Source organism: Phaethon lepturus, unplaced genomic scaffold, assembly GCF_000687285.1.
Source record: "Phaethon lepturus isolate BGI_N335 unplaced genomic scaffold, ASM68728v1 scaffold39657, whole genome shotgun sequence".
NCBI lineage: Eukaryota > Metazoa > Chordata > Aves > Phaethontiformes > Phaethontidae > Phaethon > Phaethon lepturus.
Window position 1 is genome coordinate 1 of NW_010550475.1, and position 26,853 is coordinate 26,853.

Genomic DNA, 26,853 nt, shown 5'->3' on the forward strand with positions numbered 1-26,853 from the left:
GCCCACGCCCCCTCGCTTTGCCTCCGGCCGAAGTTCCTAATAGTGAGCAGAAACTTGCTTCAACTAGTGGACGTTTCCCTTTTAGATTAAATTTAAATAATACATTTAGTTGGCGTCTTGTGGTCCACCAGCCATGATGTAGCTGAAACCGTAGGCTGCTTTGTCCAAGAATTTACACTGACTTTTTTAGATTGGGTATGTAACCTAATTCACTGTCACAGATGGTTACAGACAGAAAATAGTACACAGAAAGAAGGATTCTCTAACAAAGTAACATCTGTAAAGTTACTAGGGCTGTGTGGTGTTTTATATTTACATATTTCATTTGGCATTGTTTAATGAAAAGCTATTTGTGTTTTTCAGTTCTGCTTTGTTTTGTTTCTCTTTAACAGTGACTGTGTTCTTAAGCACTTTGACTCCAAAATTCTACTTTGCCCTTACAGTGACTTCGTCTTTTATATCTGGACTGATATTTGTGAGTAGTCCGCTTTTTTTTAAACAATTTTAACACCTCAAAGATGCTTTCGTTAGGGGTAAATGCACTCGGCTTTTTTTTGATCAGACTCTAGAGGGTGCCTTTGTACTAGGAAGGAACTTGTTTCATACCTTCTCTGATGTATTGTATATAGTCTTTTGCTATGTGTGGTGTATGTTAGGGTGAGTCTAAGGAAAATAGCTTGTAATTACTTTAGAAACTCAGGCTTGTTTTAAGGACGTGTGTGTCGATGTTTATGTATACATACATGTGTCTCTATGTAGATGCACTAAAAATGTAAAATGTACATGCAAACTCTGCAGACCTCTCTGTAAAGAAAACACTGAGTTTTTTAAACTAGGTAGTTAAGACTTTAGCTTCCCACAGTAGTTTTTGGTGGACTTTTGTGCATGTGTCATCATGTAACTTAACAACTTTGGTGTGAAAAATGAGTGAGTAGTTCGGCTTATCTTCAGATGACAGCGTGCACAGACGTGGCTGGCTGCACGAGATGAGTGGGGCACGCTTGCATGGTCAGTTCTGCTAGTGCAGCTGTTTCTGCAGTCATGATCATCTGACCCTAATGCAGACTGTGGCACTACATACAAATCTTTTGGATTAATCTTTCTTGTCAGTATTAAAAGCTAAAGAAAATGTCTCTTCTCATCAATTGAACCTATTTACCAGAATGTGCAAAATCTGTCTCATAGATTTTTCATAGGTTCTTTTTTTGTAGCCACCATTTAAAAAGAAAAGAAGCGTCTCATTTATGTAGAAGAAACAACTTGTTTGCTCTAAGGAATGTTGCTTGGGTTTTGAATGAAGGATTTTGAGGAAAGTCATACGAGGAGGTGGTTTCTCATTGTGACAGGTCTTTTACATAGGTCTGCTCTTAAGAGAAAAAAGTGGTAATTGGTCAGCCACTATTTATAGTGATGCTTCTTAACAAAGAATACAGTTTGTCTTAACATCATGTCTTGCTGTGTGTTAATGAAAGTACTGAGCTAAGCTGGTCCAGGGCTGACAGTATGGTGTAGTGTTTGAGGACTTGTGATATGCAGATATTTTTAATAGCTTCAGAGAGAGAGATGGTAATGTTTTTGACCCAAAATTTCTGGTAAAGTGAACTTGATCGCTGTTAATTCATTCTTTTTGCTTTGGACTTTTCTGAATGGACATGTCAGTTTCTCAATGAACATGTCAGTTAAACTGTCCATTTTGTGCTTTATTCTTTTAGATTATTAAGGAAATGAAAAATTACACCTGTCTTGAGGTGCTTGCCTCTATGCACAGTTTCCCTATACAGGCACTTTTCTGAAAGGGTTTAGAAGTTATCCTAATGACTTGGGGAGGGAGGAACATGTGTTTGACTAAAATTTTACTGGGATTTTTTCAGTCTCTTTCATGCTATGTGAATGATCCTGCATGACAAGACAGGCCAAAAGAGATAATTAGTGTTAATTTGTATGTAGATAAGTTCCATCTGTAGTCAATTGCAAGGGGAGGTACTACCTGTGAACAATTGGCGCTTCATCTCTGATGTTTCTGTTGGAAGGGTGTCGCCCCAAGAAATTCCTGGTGCTTTTTTCTCCTCTGACAGGTGTTTGAGTGGTGGCATTTCCGAAAATACGGCACATCTTTCATTGAGCAGGTTTCTGTGAGTCACCTGAGGCCCCTCATCGGCGGCGCAGAAAACGGCTCTCCAGCACCAGCAGCATTCTCTGCTGGAGAGAATGAGACAAGCAGGCAGAATATGCCAGGTGATTGTTCATTTGTGCTAGCAGCTTTCCTTAAGTTTCAAGGCGGCTCGCTCACATGAGCTGGCTTTTAAATGGCTTTGTCTCTGCATTAGTTCTTGTAAGAACTGGAGAAATGCCTACATCTTATAATGCGTTTTATTAATAATGCTAAAAATAAACTAAATAATAATGTGTCCTTGATCTAAAACATTCATTGTTAAAAATGTGATTTAGAAAATACATTACACATCTGGCTAAAACTGTTTTCAGTAACATTAGATATTTACTATTTTGACTATGTGCAAGGTAAACGTTGTGTGACTGTAAATGGCACCACCAAGTGCTTTTGTGCCCCAGCAATGCTGGGGAGCAAAAATATTTATGCAATAGCAGATGTTGATGAAGAAGATCATATGATTGTGCTCAGGTTGTGTAACAATAAAATTAAAGAAGCTTGAAAGGAAAAGTGCATTTACATTACTACATTTTAAAGTCAAGGTAGTATTTCCTGTGCTCTTAATTCAAAAAGTACTTTTTTTTTCCCCCCCAGAGTGCAAAGTGTGGCGAAATCCTCTCAATCTTTTCAGAGGGGCAGAGTATAGCAGGTATTAATTGTCTTACTTTCCATTGCATATTTTTAAAATTAACTGGGGCATACACAGGGTTTCTTCATAGAGCAATATCAGGACACAGCTGAGACCTGCAAGATTATAGGGATGATTGATGCCAGTCCTGGATTTAAAAGGCACCTGTCCAAACTTTGGCAGTTTCAATGTTAGGAATGCAAATGTTACTGTAACATCATCAGGTTTTTTGAGAGTGAAGTAGAAGAAAAACTTTATTCAGAGGTTGAGACAGTGATTCTGAATCTAAATTCTCTTTTATTAAACTGATTGGCTGTACTGTAAGTCTCCTCGTGTTATTTCATAAGAAAAGCTGCTTCCTAGGAAGCCAGTTCCCAAGTTGTTCAGAACTTGAGGATCAAAAAGACTTTTCCCTTCTGCAGGAAGCTTTCTGGCAACCTGTACAGATTATGGAACAGCAGTACTTGAAAACTTCTGGATAGTAGCTCCAGCCTTTTATTAATAAATTTTTAGCTTCTATTGTTAGGCACATCGGATATCCCTCTTGGTATCGGCATTACTATTTACTAGGAGTGCCACTTACTGAAATTTCTCCCTTTAAAGATACATGTGGGTGACTGGGAAGGAGCCTCTTACATACTATGACATGAATTTGTCTGCTCAAGATCATCAAAACTTTTTCACATGTGATACAGATGCCCTTCGGCCTTCAGATACAGGTACCAATTACATATGCATAAGGTATATAACTGTTGGAGAGTGTAAAGTGGGTATTTTTAATGTACTTCAAGGTAGTGCAAGCTATTATGTAACATACTTTGTGAAATGATAGCCTTTCTCAACTACTAAGGAGGTTTTATAGATGTATTTAGTGAAAAGATTTTTTTTTTTTTACCTTCTGCTTTCTCTACTGAGTTGAAGGCTGTCAGGATCCTGACACTTTAAGATCTCACAGTTTTCAAATAATTAACAACGCAATATTGAAAACCTGGATTGTATTCTCAGCAACCAAAGATGTGATCTCATTTAAATCTTAGTAATGAATAGTGCAGTCTCCAGAATTTTTTCGTTATGTTCCACATGTTCAGTACAGAAAATATTCTCTACCTGGTTATTGTCAGACTGGGTGTGAACTATTGTCAATTTGTCAAGTTCCGGAAGCGTTACTTGTCAACTGGCTGTGACATGCTTGATATGAATGATGTGTTTTTGTTTCACAAAATGGAGTGTATTGTCTCGCTTACTAAGCCAAGACTAATATTTTGTTTCCAAAAGAAAACTCAAACATTTTTCCACGTTATTCTTGCTGCACAGCAGAAGGTTTTGTTCCAAAAGAAACATGTATAGATTCTTCAGTTTTCTTATCGTACTTGAGATAGGCCAGATATGTAACTCCATGAATGTAAGGTTTTGGAGTTCTTTCAGAACTGTTATTTGGTGTGAAAGCTGTTAGTTCTGCATAGAAAATGGTAGCTCTAAGTATGTTTTTCTTTTGCTAGAAGTTGGTTTTCAGTTTGGGACTTCCATTTTTCCCTAATGAAAGCATAGTGGGGAGGGGTTTAGAGTCGCTGCATTGAACCTTTGTTTGCTCCTTATCTGACTGTAATTTTGAATTCAAGTTGTAATAGATATCTTTTGAATAGATTTTCATCCTTTTGAATTGTTTCCTAGAACACTTTCTAATAAGGTGATCACAATTGTTATAGCATATCTTGAATTGGCTTTGCCATGTTATGTCACTCAAATCTGCTTTGTAAATTTAAAAAGAAATTGTTTAACCCTTTATGATCTGTCTAAATACTTATGTATGAAACTATACCTGTGCAAGACACAGCTTACTCTCTCACTTTTTTTGTTGAAGTTCTGTTTGAAAGCTTAAATTAAGTTTCTGTGCAGGTCCATGCAAGAACCTGTGTTTAACAATTGCTCCTGCCAAGTTTTCAACAAGTTGAAAATTTGGAAATGTTTCCAAAAATCTGTAACAATTTAGAAATTGTACATCTGCCTGGTTTTGTAAGCTATCTTTGCTTCTCAGTGTAGGAGTTTTTAAATGGTCAGTGAAGAATCTTCCTGGTGATGTTGCTTTGTTAAGTTTGAGGCATGAGGAGAAGTTGCAAGATTCTGCTGCTTGTGGTAGAAACTCATGCTGGAATTAAACTGCTTGTTTACTCTTCCCTGTAACAATCACATAGCAGATAGGAATTTGCAGAATGGCAGTGAATGTTAATGTAGAGCTGAGGCATAAGCAGCCAGTGTTGCCTTCATTGGCTCCCAGGTGTTTTGCCAGTGTCTTTGTCCCTCACCAGCCTTTCGATGTTTTTGCAACAGTTATGCAGAAAGCATGGCGAGAGAGAAACCCTCAAGCCCGGATTAAAGCAGCATATCAAGCTTTAGAGTTGAACAATGAGTAAGTTTAGAGCATAAACTCAATTGCTGTATTTCTAGTGTGAAGGACTAAGCGGAGTGATATTGAGGACACTATTGGTTTCTTGTTCTAATAATTTACTTTTAGCTTAAGGGTGACTTCGGGGACTGTGAGAATTGCACATGGGGCTGTCAGTTGCACTGAAGTATTGCACTGTTCTATAAAAAAATAGCTTTGGTTTTCCCTTTTTCTTGGAAAAGATTTTTTTTTTTTTTTAAATCTGTTATTAGTAGGAATAATAAGTGAGAAATCTTATTCAGATGTGGAACAGTCTAATTTGAATATGAGTTTGTATGTGTTTGAGATGGCATCATGGTAATACTGTATTTGGAGTTCACAGATGCTATTCCTGTAAGGGATTTAAAAATACACTTATAACACAAACCAAAGAATTTTGATGCACTTCTGTGATCCATTTTGTTATGTAGTCTCATTGTTTTTGTGTAAAATGTCTAACTTCAGGTTTTAAAAAAGCAAACCAAACACAAAAAAAACTTTCCTGACAATTACCAGAGCATTTTTAACATTTCAAGGAAAATAATTTGACTTGCTGTTACAATTCTTTCTTTGCTTTCTCCAAATGTTTGTTTTTTCTGCAAAATGGAAAAGGTTTCTGTTTTCCTGACACTTACCATTTGAACCCCAGTCAATATTTTGTTACTTTAATACTGTCAATGCTTAGATATTAAACATAAGTGAAAACCACCCATTTCTAATGCTTTTAACACTTATTCAAAAAATACTAAACTTTGTCCCTCAGAATAATTAGTGGGGTTTTTCCTTACTACAGTTGTGCCACTGCATATGTCCTCCTGGCTGAAGAAGAAGCAACAACTATTGTAGATGCTGAGAAGTATTTCAAGCAGGCTCTGAAAGCAGGAGAAATGATTTACAGAAAGTCTCAGAACTGCCATTCCCAAAGTCCCCAGCACGAAGCACAGCTGAGTAAGGACTTTTGGATCACATAAACTCTTGGTTTTGTGTGAGCGGAAATGCAAAACTAAAGTTGTAATTAGGGATTCTAGTTTGATTCCCAATTCAGTGAGGCAGTTCCTGCTGTTTTAGCCATGCTTATGCATGGCATGCTCTGTGATCCTTTGTAGTACCTGAATGAATCTTAGGAAGTGGCAGTTACACTGTGTATTCATCATGGGTTGTCTCGCTGAGGCTCGGCACATATTGTCTTGGAAAGCTTGATAGGTAGAGCAGACTAATGAAGCAATTAGTGTGTGTCAGTATCGCCACCTTTTATTCCACCCAGCATTTTGGAAAAAACAGATTTTTTTTTTTTTGTTGTTGTTTTTCATTTAACCTAGTTAAAAGTTGCCGGCATTGTTTGGGACAGCGGTAGTAATTATGTTATGCTTTTACATGTGGTTAGGAAAAAGGTTATGGGTTTTTTGGTGGTGGTGTTTTGGGTTGGTGGTTTTTTTGAGAGAGAGAGGGAAGGAGAGGTAAAGATTGAAACTGATAGACAAATTTTTTTTGGTCTTTGCAATCAGGAAGAGACACCAATGTGTTGGTATATGTGAAAAGGAGACTAGCTATGTGCGCAAGAAAACTTGGAAGAATACGAGAAGCAGTAAAAATGATGAGAGATGTAAGTAAAAAAGTGAACAACTGATGTTTTCAGTCACATTGTCCAAACTGATGGTTTAAAGTTCCTTTCTAGGCATTTTAATTAATCAGATTATTTTCCAATGAGATTTGCACATCATGATTCATGATTTTTTTTTGAGAACAGGTTTTTTTGGTTCTTACACGTAGGTTTAAAATTTTTATATTATATTATGTCATATGTTCACAGTTCTGTTGTCCATTTTGCTTCATGTGTGACTCAGCAACTAACTTGTCAAAATAGCTAACTTAAGACTTCATCATAATTTTTCTTTCACTTGCCCAAGGTGTATCATAAGTTCTTTTTTCATAGGAAAATATTACAGACCAAACCAACTCACTTGTGGGAGTTGTGCAAATTTGGTTGAGAGCATGTTGTATGAACCTCAGTATACTTATTTACCAGTAGGTGAATGCATGAAAAAAGTAAGGTAGAAATGATGCAATTCTTTTCATGCTGCTTACATGCCAGTTTCTAATACTGTGAAAGAACGGAACACTGAAAAAGCTTAAACTATTGTACTGATTTCTATTAAGTATTTCAGGGATGCAAGTGCAATTCTGTATGTGCTTAATTTATTTCTCTTTACTAATTTGCAGTTGATGAAAGAGTTTCCACTTCTCAGCATGCTAAATATTCATGAAAACCTCCTGGAGGCACTGCTGGAGTTACAGGCTTATGCAGATGTCCAGGCAGTTTTAGCAAAGTATGATGGTAAGTGATGCCTGTTGGGAAATACTGGTGGTCTCGTGTAAGAGTATAGGTGAGCTGGGCGAGGTATGCCTGTCCAAAATGCCTGTCCTACCAATGATCTCAGCTAGTTGACTAGATTCCCTTCGTTGGCAACAAATAGATGCTTCCAGAGTGCAAGTCAAGTTTTTTCTTTTGAATGATGAGGTCAAATTTCCGCAAGCTGAATTGCATACAGATTACTTTTTATCTTTTAAAATGACTTCTAATCTGTAAAGAAATCTGAGCTCACTTTTCTTCAATTCAAAGATTATTTTAATTTTTTTCTCTTCTACATCCCTGGTTATGCCTAAATTCATCAGCCTTTTTCAGTCAGCACATAGTCCCCCAAGTAGCCCCCCAAGTAATTGATGTAGATAGGATGGAAAAGGTAATACTCCCTTCTGTCATCTTCCAGGCTTGGCCTCATGATTCTGTAATGCTGAGGTTGCTTGTCAGAGATTAGTGGTATGCAAGCTTTGGTCCATTAAGTGGCGGCAGGTTGCTTTCACTTTCCATCTCAACTACTACATTTCAGGTGTTGTGCAAGTCTAGATAAAGGTTAATAAAATATATACTTACTTTCTTATTGTCCTCAGAGTTTTGCCACCTAGATAATGCCCACATCATTAGTGTACAAAGTGCTGCTGTCAAAGCTGTCCCTTAAATCATTTTCAGAGTGGAGGGACGTAGAAGCAGTATTTTGTGGCAATCGTTCCCTGCCCTTGAGAAGTCGGTATGTTCTCTCTTGTGTCTCTGTTCTTTATTGCTTCAGGGAATAGAAAGTATGATATTCTGGCCCAAATCCTGTGCCTCTTGTGCGTGGCCACCCTTAGAAGCCTGCTCCTGTTACTCCACTGTCCATGTTCTTCTGTGTGAATTCTTACTAACTTAACAAAACCATTTGCTCTTTTCCTGGTGCTTATTTATGTTAACACCAGGAACTGCAATGCTTTCTTAAGAAAGGGTTGCTGATTTTTTTTCTAAGCATCTGGAAAAATGAGTATGAGCTTCAAACTCTCTGTAGTGCCCCTGTGTTTTGCTTGACATGTCAGCCAGACTTCTAGTAAGTGATGGGCAAGCCCAGGATGGGATTTAAAAAAACAGCAAGAGCCATCTGACTATATGCAACATGGTACTTGGGAATTAGACCCCAGACTTGGTCTGCTTTTAAAGTAAACTTGTACTGTGGAGTGCTAACTTTCTAACCTATAATTGTCAGCTCAAACTTGGCCTCAGTTATTCTACAAAACTTACGACTAATAAAGCTTTTCCCCATGGAACTGGAAAAGAATGGAAAGTGGATTTTTATTAAAATTTATCTACCTGTCTCTAGTGTATTTTTTTTGGTCGGTTTCTTGTCAGTCTCTCAGTATTATGTAAAACTCTGTGTTAATGTGCAGTTGCAAAATTAGGTAAAGATTAGAAGCTTATTTTAAACCTTCATGAGTTAATACAGGAAAAGTACACTGTTCTTAATTGTTTATTTATACATGCATTTATCTTTGAATTCAGTTTCAGTGTCTTGGTACCTTTAGAAGAAAAATTACTCTTTACCACCTGACTACAACTCTGATATTTTTTTTTTAATCTGAGCCTGACTGGTGACCAGAAAGAAGACTGTGCAAAGAAATTAAGTTTCTAATCATAGCTGAAATGTTCCAGATGTTACATGTGTTGTCTGCCCAAGTAAAAACCTTTAAGCTCAAAGGGTGTGGGTTTAAAATGTTTGTCTTGCCTTAGAATCTTACAGCTTAATTATTTTATTTTATCCTAGATATCAGTCTTCCAAAATCGGCAGCAATATGTTACACAGCAGCCCTGTTAAAAGCCAGAGCTGTTTCAGAAAGGTGAGCAAGCACATCTATGAAAACAGTAGTTTGTTGCTAATCTTGGGTTATGCTGTAAAATATGAATTAAAAAGGTCTAAATCCAATATGTAGCAATTAACTACACTTAACTTGCTCTTAGAAATGTATACATACATATATATGTGTGTATTTAACTATAACTTAAAGTTTCTTTTAAGCATCCATAAAGTTAATACAGGTGAAGATGTTTTCCAAGAGCCCATGTACACTTACGTGCTTTTGTATAAATTTTGTTTTCAGTGTCTTGTTACGTTCATGGTTCTTTGTTTTATGGATTGAGTGCAGATGTTTGTGGTAGTTCACACAGGCATTTCACTTTCATTCTGCTTTCTCTGCACAGCTGATTCTAGCTTTACCTCCAGTAGGTGATGATGTAACAATCTTATGAAAGACTTGGGCACTCAATTACTTTGCATGGTTGACATGAAGTTTCAAAAAGTTACATTTAACTTTGTTGTATGGGTGTGGATGATGGTCAAGATACCTAAATTAACATGAACATTTGTCTCCTAGAAGGGTTTGTTTGTCTGTCTTGATAAATCAGTCACTTTTTAATGAACTCGAAGCTTATAATGCAAATAAACACCTGGTTAGCATTTATTACTTTTGTTCAGCATGGGTTTTTCCCTTCAGGTTCTCCCCAGAAACTGCCTCCAAAAGAGGGCTCAGTACAGCAGAAATTAATGCTGTGGAAGCAATTCACAGAGCTGTGGAATTTAACCCTCATGTTCCAAAGGTAATTTCCTATTGGACCACTTTTTATTGTCTTCTGAAAAAAGTCATGTTATGATATCTTGTTATTGGAGCCTTTCTAGCCCGATGTTTTCTTGAAGTTGGCTATAACTCTGGTCAATGAGTTGTTAAACATGCTAGTATTTATATCATAAATGTTTGGTGGCCAGAATTAGTTGTTTGCAATAGGTGATGATCAAACAGGGTTTTTTGCAAAAATTTAAACTTGGAATTTTCTGTCTCGTTGGAAAAATCCAGTGATGTATTAATGAAGGGCCTTTGTTGGATAAGCATTAATAAATACAGATTTGGATATTTAAAATCCCTGAAGCCAAATTAAGTTCACAAAACAATAAGCACTCACAGCATTTCAAAATACCTTTTTCTGGTGTGCTTCCAAGCATAGCTCCAGAACTCTGGCTATTGAAAGATCTACAGTCACTTATTTTCTTCATCCACATGTAAAGCAAGACTAAGAGTCAGTGTTGCTACAGTAGTTTAATATCTGGCATTACTTGAAGTGGCCAAGGTATGGATTCCAGTGAGCATAGGGTAAAAATAAAATTTTATGTTGATTTTCACTGTACTAGTATTGGTGATGCATTCAGTTTGAAACCTTGAATGCAGAAGGTTGGTTTAGTCCTGGACCTAATCCTCTGCAAATGATCATGGAGTCCGACTGACTATTGCTGAGAAGGCTCGAATTATCCAGCCGCTCTATTCTGTCTGCCTGTCCAATCTAATAGAATGTGCACTGAGAAAGCTAATTGCTCGGAGAAATTGGTGCTTGTTTGCATGACTGATCAAGAGCGTAGCAAGTTCATTTCAGACAGTCTCAGACAGATTTTGCTTTAGCCTCTGCCTTCAGGGGGAGAAGATTATAACGCATTATCATTATCTAAAAGTTCTTTTATTTGTATATCCCCCAGTTGTTTCAGGAGCCTCATATACCTTTTTAAAGAAGTTGGATATTATTTCAAACAGGCTGTTAGCAAAATATGTTCCGTAGTTCTACAGACAATTACAGAAACTGATTCCAGGTTTCAGTAATTTGATCTTCTCTTCTAATTGTATACCTATCCAGCCTTCTCACTGATTTTTTTTTTAATTGCAATATTGCCTTGAAACATCAATTTATTAGGTGGTAGGGCAGAATTTTATTTGTGCTGGCTGTCTAGAGCTCTGAAATGCTCATAGTCAAAGCAAACAAGTGAACAAGGGCGCAAACAAGTGAACAAGGGCACAAACAAGTGAAGTGACTTGCCCAATGGGTTACAGTGGACTAATGGGGAAGAAAATCTGGTTTTTGAATTTGCAGTCTGTTCTGTCCCATGAACTAAAAATATATGAGTATGTAAAGTAGAAATCCCTTTGTTCTCACAACTGATGGAAGTGGTTGTCTTTGCACATAACATCATTTTGCATAAGGAAGCTAAAATAATGTTTGTTTCTCTTTGTTCTGAGTTATGCTTTTACAAGGATGGGTTTTGTTGGGAAAGTTAGGAAGGCATTTTACAATGCTAGAAAACTGGTACTCTTAAGCCATTTCACATTAGAGATCTGTAACTACATTTTGGTAATGTATGAAACAGTCTTTTCCCATCATCTTCTGAATAGCTTACACATTTTTATTGTGTGGAAAGATCTTCTTAAATCTGCAAAATCCAAGATCTTTTCAGTACTGATACCTTGCCTGTCTTACAGTTAAAGATGGACCTGAAAACCTACGGGACTGTAGGATTTTTCCGTTTGTGTGGTAACATGGGCACAGAGACAGGCAAAGCGTGGAGTTCACCATTGGCATGTCGTGGCACTGCTTGCGGTGGGGCTTCATCGCCACTGCTGCGTTTATATTCCCTTGCTTTTGGTGCAGTTAGTACAGTGGAAAAGTGGGCACTGTGGAGAGCATGAGGAGTCAGGTCAAGGGTCAGGTACTTGAGACCATTTTCCCACAGCAGCCCGGTGTGAGTGATCCTTTACTGTGTTTTTAACAAAAAATAAAAAAAAAAAAAAAAATTTGAGAGGATTAGAGAGGATTAGCAAGAATATTACCCTCCAGAGTGTAGGCCCAAGGCACTAAGAGAAGAACCTAGCCAGGCAGTAAATGTGCTTTATTTGGCTGGGGCACAACCCCTCCTACATTCCTTCAAGAATCTGAATGGGAAAAGTTAAGTCCTCAAACTGGATTAGTAAATAATCTCATAGTTTGTGGCATCTGCTGAAATAAATCGGTGAGTTAGCTGCATTCTTACACTTTAGGAGACAGTCAAAGGAATTGCCAGCTACATTGATCAAAGATGTGGATTAACTTTGGCTGTTATTGAAGGAGACACTATATGCTAGGAGAGAACAACTCACAGGTAAATACTAGAGCTGAAACTGTCATTTCATTCTTGTAAAAATTACTCATCTGTTTTTAAAAGCTAAGTTCAAATGAATACCTGTCTTTTTTTAATATACCATCAGAAAACAAAACTGCATGTCGTGTGTTTCAAGGGAAATAGAAAACAATTAATCCTTGTGTTCTTTGACCCTTCTGTGCATCACATACTCTGCTGATGTAGGGAGAAGGCTGAAACCGAAAAAATTGAAATCAGAGACACTTTGTGCTAGTCCAGCAAAACCACATTAAAAGAAGATTTTCCTGGGTTTGCTTTATTATTCTTCCTTTGGTTAGCATACTGACACTTTCTGGTTTGATACTCATACTAGAGAGCTAACAAGTACTTACCCTCCTATGTTGAAACTTTTAGTGATTAAATGATGAGCAAAAATACCATTGTTTGAGTTTTTATTAGCCCAAACATGTAGCTCACTGATATTGTACCTGCAGCGTTACACTTTATGTATATTCCACAAGAATGTATTTTTATTTTGCCGTACTGAAGATGCTTATTTTTCCCTGATACTTAGTGTGTGAAAACCCCAATTTAAGAGCCTTGTACATGGATGTGTGTTTTGCTGCTTTTCACTCCCATGTGAGTGTAGGCTGTATGCACTGTGTCAGGACTGGGCTGTTTCTTCAACAGGTGGAAACTGGCCTCTGTGTGATATGCTCAGCTATGCCTCAAATGATCATTTATGTTTCACAATTAAAGTTTTTGGAATATTCCATGTAACCAAGCATGCTTTCTGTTTTTACTTTCAGTATTTACTAGAAATGAAAAGCTTAGTGCTACCTCCGGAGCATATTCTGAAACGAGGGGACAGTGAGGCAGTAGCATATGCATTTTTTCACCTCCAACACTGGAAGAGGATAGAAGGGGCTCTGAATCTGCTGCACTGTACATGGGAAGGCAGTAAGTATCTCTTCTTGTTTTATTTTCTTTTTGTACAGTTGACTAATCTCTCTGCCTTTATTCACCTCCAACGTGATTGGTTGTCTTTGTGAGAAGCTGGTCGCTTGGTTTAGATAGAGATCTAATGTCACTCACTCTTTTTTCAGCATTTAGGATGATCCCGTACCCGTTAGAGAAAGGTCATCTTTTCTATCCCTATCCGAGTTGCACAGAAACAGCAGACAGAGAACTGTTGCCAAGTAAGTGGTTTCTAAGCAGTAATAATAATAAAACATAAGCTAAGGACTTGTTCAGTTTGTGGTATTCTGTATTTACCTTACTGTGATTTTTTTTTTTTTAGTTTGAGCTTCCTGTGAAGGGTATTCAGCTATTTGTTGATATCCCTCCCAAATGATCCTGAAGCACTTGACGTGTATGTGTGGTAAATGTTAGCTTGATTCTGTAACAACATAAGTCCTTCAAAGATGAAGTCTGTGTGTGGTACATTCAGGCTAAGTTTGGCCAACTTTGAGAACAACAAAATGGACCAATTCCTTAAATTACGTCTTCTTTTAAAAGAAGTCACGGATTTGACTACTGTTGTAGAGGAGCTGTTCCCTTTTAGCAAGGAGTAAATGTATGGTTCCAGTCCTGCATTCAGGTATCTAGCAGAACCTGTCTGTGATCTTACAGAGAATCCTTGATTAATCTATAGCTTCATAGAATATGTATTGCTTTCTGTCATTAATTCATCAGTACGTATTTGTCTGCTGGACAGTATGCTTCCTGGAACTTTTTGCCCATGTGGGTATTTCTATGGATTTATACTAACACTTGACGCTGAAAACTAAGTCTTCTCTAGCTGCCTGTTTCTTCAAGATTACTTTATGCAATTATGAGACTACATGTTTTTTTCTTTGGGTAAGACAAACTAAATCATTAGGGCCCATGCTCATCATATTTAGGGAGATAGCATCAATTTAGATTAGAATTGGACTTTTAATTGTACATGTTAATAGAATTCCTTTGGGGGTGAACTTCTACATCGTGAAGAAACGCAAATCCCATGGGACTGGAAAGGGCTACTGCAAAAGCACCCACAGACCCATTGAGACCACAGCTGTGGAAAGGAAAACTATATATACGTGTTTCTATTTAAAAGCCTGGAGTTATATTTAAAATGTGTAATTTAAATTTGCCCCCAGGCTGCTTTAAATTACTCATTTCTCACTTATGCAGGATATTGCACAAGGAATTCCTTGGTTAGCAACTAACCCTAAATTGTAGACTTCCCAGCATAATTAAACACCAACACATGCAGATATTTCAACACGATCACTCACGCATTCCTGTTATGTTTTAAATATAAAACTACCCATAAATAAAATAATCTTAACACTTTTATTGCAGTACTTCGTCAAGAAATCTTGACACTTAATTTTTTTTAATTTATCTGTTTAAAATAATGTTGACCAAATTAATGATTCAAAATTCCTGCATTAGTCTGACTAGTAACAATTCTCAAATGGCTATCAATGTATAGAATTATCTTTGGTTGTCCGTATCTATGTCAGATTTTATAGTAGGGAAAAACTAGCGCAAAAAGAATCCTTCCTTTTTTTTTTTTTTTTTACACTTTCCTAACTTAAGTTGGGACCTTTCCTAAATTGTATTGCTCCATGTTTTAAAAATCAGGTGAGTTTCTACATAGCATGAGAGTGTAACTGTTCCATGGTAGACAAGTGGTTTCTTTGGTTGCTTGGGAGTGTGTTACTATCATAATCTATGGTATAACATTAAACATGTCAAAGGGGTGTTAGACACAGAACTCCACACTTTCCTAACTTAAGTTGGGACCTTTCCTAAATTGTATTGCTCCATGTTTTAAAAATCAGGTGAGTTTCTACATAGCATGAGAGTGTAACTGTTCCATGGTAGACAAGTGGTTTCTTTGGTTGCTTGGGAGTGTGTTACTATCATAATCTATGGTATAACATTAAACATGTCAAAGGGGTGTTAGACACAGAACTCCAAAACTTCCACTTAGTTATGCTCCAAAATCATATACTTAAAAGCAAAACAAAACACAAGCATTTTGCCATTAATGAGTTGCAACAGCACAAGCCACTTTTGCTGGGCTTGCTCTTATAATGGTAGCTTTCGTGTGCCAGCATTCAGAAACAGTAACTAGAAGGGTAAAGTGTCTTTCTTCCGCTCAGACTTTAAAAAAGTGTAGAGATATTAAAAATTAATATGACTGTATTTTCTTGTTTCATGAAAACGCTTGCTTACTTTTTGAGGCTTTTGTTAAAGTGTGCAGCCCTTTCATAATTGCTTGTGTCTATAGAAACTATTTTTTTCTTCATTTGAAAACTCTTTCAAATCATTCGATAAAAGTCAGAGCTGCAGGTATTCAGAGCCAGTAAGTAATTGCAAATCACCAAACGGGTCCTCGGCTGGTAACCAGTAGTAGTGTCTTGAGTGCTGAAAGCTCCATATGCCAGCCCTTAGCCTGTCTAATTACCTTCTTTTGATTTTGTTACCACAGATTGGAAATTGCAAGGAGCTGCTACATACAGAATTTATAACCTAGTCATGGTACTGTTTTCTTTGAGGTCTATTCTGTCAGCTGCTCTGAAAAAATTTACTGTAGCCTACCAACAAGAAATCTTTGAAAAGAATTAAGGAGCTACCTTGCATGTACATATAGCATGATGGTTGTTTTGTTACTTGCTGAGTTTCTTACAGGGTATGGAGATGTGCTGTTCTCTTCAGATAATGGGATTGATGCTTTGAAGGGTTGAAAACACCTGAATGGTTTAAGCTGGTCTAGGTAATTTTGACAGCTTCTGAATTTTACGGTTCCTCCCTGTGTCCTGTTAAAAGAATAGGTGCCAAAAACTAAGCCTCATGAAATGCTTCAAAAATGAAGCCCATACAAGTGAAAAAGAAGATTGCGAAGAGAAAGATGTAATGACTGTTAATAATGATGACAAGCATTTAACGTAGGGGAACAATTTTTGAGAAACATGTGCTGCACAGTAGTCTTGTGTCCACACTTACTCCTTCTGAAAGTCTAGAACTGAGTTACAAGACTGCGTAAATGATTCGGAACACTGTCCTCGATTATAAAATGTCAATATTCTTCATTTTTTCCTTTCAGCATTTCACGAAGTCTCCGTTTACCCACAGAAGGAACTTCCCTTTTTCATCCATTTCACAGCAGGCCTATGTTCCTTTTCGGCAATGCTTGCCCTCCTCACGCACCAGTTCCCTGAGCTGATGGTCATTTTTGCTAAAGCCGTAAGTATTGTCTCTATCATGGGGCTTGCTTAGGTAACTTGTGGGATCTTTGGGAGTTTTGAGATCCATGGTGAAGCAGGCTCTAGTCAGTCTCATGCCTGTCGGGCATGAATTATTTTATCTCCTTTGTCACTGACTAGCTTAGTACAAAACACTTGTTGAAATTTGGGCAAAATGTCTATTTTGACAAGAAGGTGGCCTATTACTATAACATACCATGGCTTTAATTTGCACTCTTATGGTGAAAGAGCAGCATTTCAACACCAGAGAAGTTTTGCCACAGAGCACTGATTTTATTCTCATGGAAGTGGGAGACTCCAGTATGAGAGCCTCAAAATATAAATTTATTGACTGGAGATTTTGAGAAGTGAGTAAAAGGCAGCCTGGACTGCAGGAAAAACAGGTCCCTTGCTGAGCATTGGAAAGAAGTAGCATGATGTGAATGGAACAGAAGAGAACAGAGGTAAAGTAACTGTTAACTTCCAGGCCGGGTTCGGAAGCTAGTTAGCTGTCACTTACCTTTTGGGAACTAGACCAATGGTTTTATATCTCATCTGGTTCCAATTATTAGATGGAGAATGTGTTCAGTGGCCACAGTTCTGTCACTTGAGTACCTGTTCAAGGATAGAAATTGGACTTGACAATGGCAATCAGGCTTTTAGCTAGATACATTTCTAATCTGTGCTGCTTCAAATATATCTCAATATGTCTCCTATAGGTGTCTTCTGTGCCTGTCTCCTTTCTCCCTCTTTGTCCTGCTCTTTTTAGGGTATCTTTTCCTTGCTTTTCTGTTAACTGCTGGCTGTACCCTGTCATCATTCCCTGGACTCTTAAAGCTGTGCTGTGTTACTTTGACAGAAGGAGAAACTGCTTAGGCAGCTTCCCCCTGAAACTAAGCCATGTGGTGTATTTGGCCTTCATTGAACTGTGGATCTCATGCAGTAGAGCGGAGTCACAAATAAAGAGTTCTGAACTCTCAATGACTCCTTTATTCTAGCTTTACTAGTCAAAATACAGGGTGAAAGGTGTTACGCTTTCTTGCTGTTTTAATGCAGCAGGTAATGGAGATCCAGGAGGTATGCCTTTTTTCTTGAGAATACTTTGTTCCTAAAAGCATTGGCCTTGCTAGCGATTCTAGGCTACAATGTCCAAGTCATGCAGGTCTGAGAGTGGGGCCTCATTTCCACACAGTTCTGTTGATCTTTATGTTGGAAAATGTAGTTGGACATGCCAGTGACAAATTTCAGTGCTGCTCATAATTGGCTGGGTTCATAGTAACTAGGGTCTAACTATCTGCTTGATTAATTCTGTAAGGACTGCATTAGCAAACTTGTATGATTTCCAAAGAGATACAAGGTCAAATGTTATGCTAACAAAGAATTGCTTGGTGAAGTTCTCTGCTGGGTTTCTTGAACCAAAAAAAGACTTTGTACGAGTTAGTTGGCTTTGCACAATGGCATTTTGAATGTCAAGTGACATGTCTAAATGCGGGGAAAAAAATCCCAGGGTTTGGTCATTTGGCAGTGTGTTTATATCACTTATTTTCTATAGGAAAGGATAGAGAGTGTCCGTTCAGCTGAAAAGATGATCAAGAAGTAAGTCACAGTGGTGGCAGGCACAGACAAAGGGGTTCTTGCCACTCAGTGTGCTAGCTGAATACTGGCAAAAGTGCAAACTGTATATTGAGATAAACAGAAAAGTAGTGAATTCTGTATTATCCTCTTGAGATTGACAGCTGAGAAGTAAATACCATCTTACAGTATTCTGCTATTTCAGGTAGAATTAACATTAACTCCCAGTCATACTCTAATGATTAATATTCTTCCTTATTTTAATTGATTATTGTACTCTTGATCCTATTCCTGATGTTTTCAGAAGCATTCAGGATTGCTTCAGTATTTTAACTATGGATAATGCTGTGATGGCTGCTAACACTTTATAAAGCATTATCTCTTGTGTGCTGGAGGTATGTGGCAGTAGCATCTAGTTGGATTTTTATACTGAAAATGGAAGTTTACCTTCTCTTTAATGACACCCACCTCTCCACCCAAGAATATTGTAATAAAACAATTATTATTTTCTGTATCTAGTGTTATATCTGCAGGTAATTCCAATGATTTAAGCTTTCTAAATTAAATTTTTTTTTCCTGTGTATTTCATCAAGTATTTTTTCATGATACTGTGATTTAACTTATTTAATAGCAATTTGAGATAATAAAGTTCTAGATGATAGATACCTGGAGTGCTTTGGCATTAGTGGAAAAGTGATACAAAATATATTTCCAACAAATCTAGAACACAGTTTTAGGAATCACAATTTGAAAGTATCATGTATGTGGAATTTTTCACTATATATCTCTAAGTGACTTAAATATGACTACTTAGATTACATTTCAGTTGCTTCTTAATCCCACTGTTGTTTCCAGCAATTGAATCTACAGCGAACTGCATGCCTCTAAAGCGTTTTAAGAAGTTGAATACCTTTCTATTGACTTGAAAAGTCAGAGTTTACATATTTTCATTTGTTAGTGCTTGAGTTTGTTTCCTCCATAATAAATCACAGGGTAAGCCTTGGCAAATTGCTAAAAATATTCCAAGTGGCCAAAAATCACAATGAAGCGTTCACTAGTTCCAATGTATACAGCGTGATACACCATCAACAGAGACTTGAGCACTGGCACCGGCTGCGAGTCAGCTCCCTCTGGAATGGGACGCAGTCCTGCCTCTGCGCTCCCTGGCCCTGGGACCAGGCGCCAAAGGGATTTTCGTTGTCTTGCACAGGTGGAAGGGTTTGCAGGCACTAGCGTGCTGGCAGAAGTGCTTAGCGTTTACTGATCCAGTTAGAGCCAACTGTGGCTTATTAGTTCTATTGAAATCGGACTTTTAATATTCTTTGGCTAATGGAAGATACCGTGTGAGTCAGTGCAGGTGAGGGCAGCGGAATAGGCAGTGGTGGAGCACTCCGTATCGCCTGCAGTACCAGTGCAGGTTCGGTCGGTGGGTAAGAGCTCAGCCTTGCTGTTGGTTTCAGCTAGATTCTGATCTCTTGGAGAATCACTCTGCTCTTGAGCATCATAGACAGCTCTGTTTCTTAAGTAGTTGCTGTTCAGAATTTTTTCGGTAAGTGACAGAAGGGAGGAGGTAGGCAAAAGGGATGGCAATCATATATGCAGTTCACTGAGCAAGCTGAAAAATATTCTATTACATCAAACAACTTCTGTTGAAACTGCACACAAAAGGGTCTGATTATTTTTCCATTCAGTATGAATTTCAATTTTTAATAATTACATATGTGGGGAACTGGGTAGCTATGTATCATCTTGCAAAAGTGATGTTGCACAATTTCTTCTGTAGTATCTTACAAAGACACCGAGAGGTCTGCCTTCAAGAAAACTAGAGATGCAGAGTGACAGCAGGCACTGTAAATAGACTTCTCAGAAGTTCCCGAGAACAACCAACATGCTTACCTTCCAAGCAAATCAATCCCATTTTTTAAGTTTGAACCTTATGCTACTGGAATAGACCAGTATTAGTACTGAAAAAATATTGCAGCAGTGTTCCTGATGAATCCTACTGAAAACAACTTCCTTGTTCAGGGAATTGGACAAAATCCTAAGACAGTCCATGTTGCAAAGTGTTTTGATATGGATTGCTTGATATTTTCACAACAAAGAATGAAGTCATGGGACTTTAATTAAAAATTGGTTAATTTTTATGATTACAAGATTAGGAGAAAACATTTCTGATTTTGGTTGTTCCATAGCTCCCCGTTAGAGGATTCTCTGCCATTTTGCTGAGAGCAGCCATCTAGAGACAGAAAGTAGGACTAAACAGAGCCCTGTCTGGCAAGTCCTGCTTTCTGTGACACTCTGCTTTACTTTCTGAACAAATCCCCCTACCACTTTCCCCAAAGCTCATTAAGTGAGACTGGAGAATTAACTTTTTAGCCAGCTGCTGAACTTTTCATATTTATAAACACTTGAGTCTTTTGCTTATCTAAGAGAAAATGTGTATAGTTTGGAGATGTGCACTTCCCTGCCAATGTGTAATGAGTGGTTCTACACTTCGTAGAAAAAAAGCCTGAAGTTTCCTGTCACAGCTGAGTGTCGGTGCCAAGGGCAAAGGTTTCTTGCCTTGCTAATCTACATCTTAACTCGTGCACTTAATGTGAAGGTGCCACACGCAAACGGGTAGGGAAGAAGCTAGCTGCAATGAAAAGCTCCTGCGCTGATGTGAATGTTATGTTTTAAAAGCCTTTTTAATGTAATATTTGAGGTTATGATATAAGCCAGGAGGGCCAAAGTAAAACCCCTCCAAGTAAATGAGTCCTGTCATTGCTGCCTTGTGAAAAGAGAGTTTGTACGAGGATAACACAAGTCCCAGCAGAATATTTGGGGGATGGGTTGAGAAGGTGCAGGGGAGTTTGCACCATTCATTTTAGCCTAATCTTTATTTCTGGAACTGTTTAGATGGCATCTAGAATATGGATGCTGTCTGGAAGCACGGGCCAGTCTTGGTAGATGATCTGTTCAGTTTTCACACGTTTTGAATCTATGACCTATAAATAATCCATGCCTGAATACCCCAGAAAATACGCTACTCTCTTCCTCAGTCTGTTCAAGGCTGAAGGCGCAGTGCTCAGAGCAGCTGGAAGAGTTGTAGCACAGAGAAACGCCGTCCTAACCCCTCCTGCTTCCGCCTAGGTGCTGCGGGTGCTGTGGCCTGTGAGTGCTCCCAGTGTTCTGGCCTCCAGCTGAGTGGACCGTGCCAGGGGCGCAGGGGGTGAGTGGACAAGGCTGGAGCTGTGGCTTCCAGAGGGTTTTCCCTTTGTTTTTTTTGTGTGTCTTGGCTAAGTATTTCATATTTACTACAAGCCTATTTCATGTCATCAACATTGAGGGGATCATAGCTCTGTTGCCTTGAGGGAAAGATACAGGGTGTTTTTTTTGTTTATACCTCGAGCCTGTAAAAGGACGTTGGCTTTGAAACTGAGATATTTTTGTTGTTGTTTTCTGTCTCTTCCAGTGTTTTGGGACTCTTCTTTCACCCCTCAGCTTCATTATGGAAAACATCAAGGTCCTCCTGCTGTCCAGTCTCTGGCATCGGCTGACTCCAGTGTGACTGGAACGTACTTTCCCTGATGGTTCGATTTCATTGTTTTTGGGAGCCTCACCCCTGGTGGTTAGCTGACCCCTAGATGTGGAGGGGGCAAGAACAAAAGCTGTGCTATTCGAACTGGTATTTTTGACAGGCTTCCATGCTAGTAACGGTGCTTAATGTATGGATTTCTTCTTTGGCCTTAGTTTGTAATCATCTAAGGAAATAGGTTTTTGTTGAGCAATATCTTAATCACTTTGTACAACCGGAAGCTCATACTTCCTCTGTAAGAAAGGAGAGGACACAAACTAAGCAGATGTTTGGAGTATTGACACTTCTTTCTTACTTGCAGATGCACCAGATAATTGGCTTAGATTTAATTTTATAAGCCTTTTTCAAAATGCATGTTAACAGCAAAGTATGGTTCTGCTTTATTAAAAGGTTGCTTCTTAACACGTTGAATTTGTTGACTTCTTAAGCATCTGTTTAATACAGATTATGGTGTGCAAACAAAGATTTTTCTTCTGTATCCTATAAGCTTGCATTACGCAAGGAAATTGTAGCATAAACTCCTTTATTTCATGTTGTTACTTTAGATTTAAATTTGCCTTTGCCTTGAAGGATGGTATGGTTTCTGAAACTGCCAAAAATGGTTGTGATATCTGCATGGGAGTCTTTCTGGGAGACCTGAACTTTCAAGTGTCAGTCCAAAGTACTATCATTGTTGATAGCAAAACTTGAAGAGAACTGAGATGTGGAGCACTCTTCAAAGAAATTGCTTTATATACGGACCAGCCACAACAGTTTGTTTACTGCAGAGGTGCAAAGATGGCTGCGGCCGCCAGGTTGTTTGAAGTTATTGGTGTGACCTCCATTTCCACTCTTCCCCATTAGAGAAAATGTCTACTTTTTCACATTCGGGTCTGCCGCTCCGTATTGCGGAAGCAGAGTCATGTTAGCCAAGGCTTCTTAAAAGTGGAAATGATAAAAATAGCACAGCCTTGTGGATAAATGCTAATTCTGAGCACAGGAAAAGTTGTTCATCATCTTACATTCTACAGGTAAACATGTATACCTACCCATAATAACTAGGGAGATTTTACATGTTTAATCTTCACTGATCTTTGTGAAGGATTGATGTAAGCTGTGAGGTTGAATACTTCTTTCAAAGGTGTTGTAAATTATTCTAGTTTCTGAATCCTGGATGGAAGAAGCTTGCTGTAGCCTACTCTATTCTCTGAAATAATACCTAAATCAATCAATTACACGTCAATTTGAATTGACCTATAATCTATCTTGATGCAGAAGACTGAGGATGATCACCCTCCCCTCCCAAATCCTTCTTTACCTTGTAAGCAAAGGACTATGAAGCAGATGGACACCTATGCATTTCATAGAAGTGTAGCTTGTTTGTAACTGGCTGAGAGGAAACACACATGTTTAGGTAGAAATCCCATTGTTACTCTCCACTGTATGTTTCTACTGACTGGGCTTTAATCCAAGTTAAATACTTGAATTCATTGAGGAGTCAAGAGGGGAGCCCTACAGAGAGGTACTACCAAATAATTTTGAGTTGCCTAACTACTAGTAGGTAATTTTCTCAACTTCCTTTCCAGTTGAATGTATGCCACTGGAGCTGTTTCTCGCTGTGGAATCATTGTAATGATTAATAGGTATGTTGTGTTCATGTAATTTCACTTTGTGGTCTGCAGGGGCCCGTAAGGTAACCAACCTAATGCTTTTTAAAGTTGAACATTTTCCAGCATTTGTGTGGGGTTATAAATGAAGCACTGCCTCCCATGTATCATCCCAAGAGCTGCTTTCTTTCACTGTCCTCCCCTGACATAACAGTAACAGAAAGGGGATGGGCTTATGCTGAAAGTATAGCTGGCAACAGGCTATGTAATGAAAATCTTCCTGTCTCTCTAGAAGTGCCAGTAATTCTTGAGGAAGGATGAGCTCTCTGTGTGATTTCCTAGCAGGATTGTTCATGCTTTATAGGAACATTCCTTTGCCATGTAGGAGCAGGGACTTACCATCTGATCCATACCATAGTAGTACCACATCAGTCCACATGCAGTTAAGTTGCATGCATATGTGTACATGTATATAAAAAAACAGGCAGTTATGAATCCGGGCAGATAAGCATTGATTGTTGCCATTTCCCTGGAATGTGCGCTAGGGTGACCTTATAGCCATTGGGGTGGCAAAAGCCTTTCCACGAGGCTGCATGTAATGTTAGTAGACTTCTCAAATTTTCATTTCATTCAGAGTAGCCAGTAAAAGTCACGGAACTTGAAAATCAGCATTTATTTATATACCTGGTGCTAATAAGAGTATTTGTAAACCACAGTAATTATAGTCTCTTTGATTCATTTAGGCAGGATTTGCGTTTGGAGTGGGTTTGGTTTGTTGGGGTGTTTTTTGTTGCTCGCAGTGTCTCACCATGTCATGACAGATTAGCTTTTGATCAGAATGTCCAGACAGAGGAATGCTACATGTCTTCCCACCAACCTCTTTTTCCAGAAGTAATCTCCAAAAAGGACAGGAAGAGAAGGAAAGAGGCAAGTTTTATTACAGATAGTAAAGCTATTGTTTGTGAGGCAGTTAGACAACTAAATTCTGGTGTGGATTTGCCCTATCTTACCACTGATTTTAATGAAAAGTGTCTGAAGATGTTTGTGGATCAGGGCTTTTATTGCATATGCATCTGGAGAGATCACACAAGCGTAATTTGTTATCTTGTTATTGAAGCAGAACTTTCTCCTGTTGTCTGACTTTAAATGAAGTATTTGGGCGTTAATACCTAAATGCTATTGGCTTGATGTCATTTAGACACACTAATCCTTTGAGCCTGACATGTCCGTTGGGTGTACTGTTCTTGTATACCTACTTTATCTGAGGAGTTCATCCGTTTGGAAGAGTGCCTGCTGTCTACACGCAGGAGCGTTTCAATCCAGTGTATCGTGACGGGACAGTGGGTGCTGCCAGAGGTCTGCAGTGGCCAGTACCAGCTGCCCAGGAAAGGATGCAAGAACAAGCCAAGCATGTGGGTGCCTCCAGAGCACCTTCCAGCTACTTGTGTTGCAGGGTCGTCTCCTCTAGAGGGTGGGGACTTTGTACTGAACAGCTTTCAAGGGGTAGAACTTCCCACTGGCTATTTGCGCTAATGTAATAATAAAACTCTTGAAGCAGCAGTGAGGCAGTTTAGATGAATCAGTATTTCTGGGTAACAGGGTCTGCTCAAGGCAACTCTAGTTCCTGCGGGCTTATAAACCACATTGGAATTATGCTCTAGGGAATGAGCCCTCTTGCAGTTACTTATTATGCTCTCAGGCCTTCGTCCCTTGAAACTGGGAATAGATGCATTACAAGCTTTTGTGCATGCATATATGTGGCAACAGGACTTTTCATGCTGTCAGAAACCCTGGTCATTGAGGTTATGTTGACAAATTCTTACTGGAGATGGTCACCTCTTACCCCTGGCTGCTGCACTGGAGTGGTTCTCGGTCTGGGTTTGTCACAGGCGGGTTCCCTTCCCGCATCTCTTCTGGCGCTGGCCAGGCTTGTTTATTCCCTGCTTCTCGTCCTGGAATTGTTGTGAGGGTGCCAAGGCTCGTAGATCCATGACTCTGAGCAAGGCAGGGTTTAAAGGTCATAGCCAAGACCATTAATAACAAGGTGCAAACGGCTGGTTTATATGTAATGTGAAGCTTTTTACTTATTTCATTTTTGCACTTTGGGGGCTCTGTTTGCTTATGGAGCACTTGGTGTCTGGTACCTATTTAGGCTGAGAGCAAGCAATTGGGTTCCTTCAGGCCTTCGGAGGAATGCAGAAAATTGTTCTCTGGTGTTGTAATTCTGCTGGGATAACTGGAGCTTATTTGTCTCACTGCTTATTAAATGCATACTTGTCTTGAGGTCCTCTTTTTTTTCTGAGAAACATTGGGTGAATCCCAAGGACCACAAGTGAGAGGAGGATTCCACGGGGAGGGGGAGAGTGAAGTGCCTGCACCTCTCTACAAACTGCATCATCCGCCTCCAGTGCCAGCAGGCTGAAGAGGTTAAATATGAGAGCAAACTCCCTTAGAGAGAAGATGTATGTACAGGGCTCGTACAGACATAAATTAATTTTGCCCTTCCCCCTGCCCAGAGATGACAGGCTGAGGGGAGATGCACCTCCCAGACTACTAATATATGGGGTGTGTGGTTGGGAGCCACATGAGGCTGCACTGAGGTTTCAGAATGGGACCAGCTGTGGAGGCAGGGAGCAGATGTGCACTGGTGCTGTATTCTTAGCAGAGGACCGTACTGGTAGCAAGGGCAGAGAGTGCAGATGGGGTTCATACTCTGCCAGCCTCTGAGTAGTACCCAGCTTGCCCTGTTTTGCTGTTAAAAAAGGACAGACAGGCTCCTTTTTTCTCTCTTCTGCAGTTAAGGCTGTATGGCTGCACAGGTGACATGAGCTATTCTCATCTGCTTATGGTCTGAACTCACCCAACTTTTAATAAAGATGGATAGAAAGGAAAGACAGTTTCAGCTTCCAGCTCTGTCTTTAGTCTCCTGGCTTCCTCCTCCCTTTCTTGAGCCTCCTAAGTGGGGTGTGCTCTGCATGCTCCAGCCCTTAGCACTGTAAGAAGACGACGGTGATCAGGGGTGCTGCTCATGTGCTTGGAATTTTCTTAATTTCCAGCTTCAGTTGTTGTAGTGTGCTTTTTGGTAGGCCCTTCGGTGAGTCTGGTCATTGGGGAAAGCTAGATAACACACCCACGCTTACTGCATCAGTAAGGGTGCATCCACGAAGATGAGTGTGTTTCTCCATGGGGATCTTCTTGCTTTGGTTATTTCTGGCCAATGACATTTTCCTTTTACTCTGGATGCATTGGCTTGTGCAATCATACTGTGGCCTCATCAGCTCAGACCCTTCTCTTAAGAACCTCTTGATTTCTTTTCTAATTTGGCTGTAGGCTATCATCAGTTATAAAACAGTGTGACACAGTAT

At 39.0% G+C, this 26,853-nt stretch overlaps 1 protein-coding gene across 1 annotated transcript; it reads left to right on the plus strand.

The window, feature by feature from the left end:
- Nucleotides 1-392: 392 nt before the first annotated feature.
- Nucleotides 393-21,511, plus strand: LOC104614262 (suppressor of tumorigenicity 7 protein-like; the record flags this gene model as incomplete). The annotated part of the gene is made up of 14 exons (XM_010290570.1): nucleotides 393-475; nucleotides 2,076-2,235; nucleotides 2,765-2,819; nucleotides 3,402-3,517; nucleotides 5,127-5,205; nucleotides 6,014-6,168; nucleotides 6,726-6,823; nucleotides 7,441-7,555; nucleotides 9,348-9,420; nucleotides 10,075-10,177; nucleotides 13,322-13,472; nucleotides 13,619-13,711; nucleotides 16,615-16,754; nucleotides 21,458-21,511. Coding segments are annotated over 14 exons (1,475 nt in total), but the record flags the coding sequence as incomplete, so codon positions are not given.
- Between the last annotated feature and the right edge of the window lie 5,342 nt (nucleotides 21,512-26,853).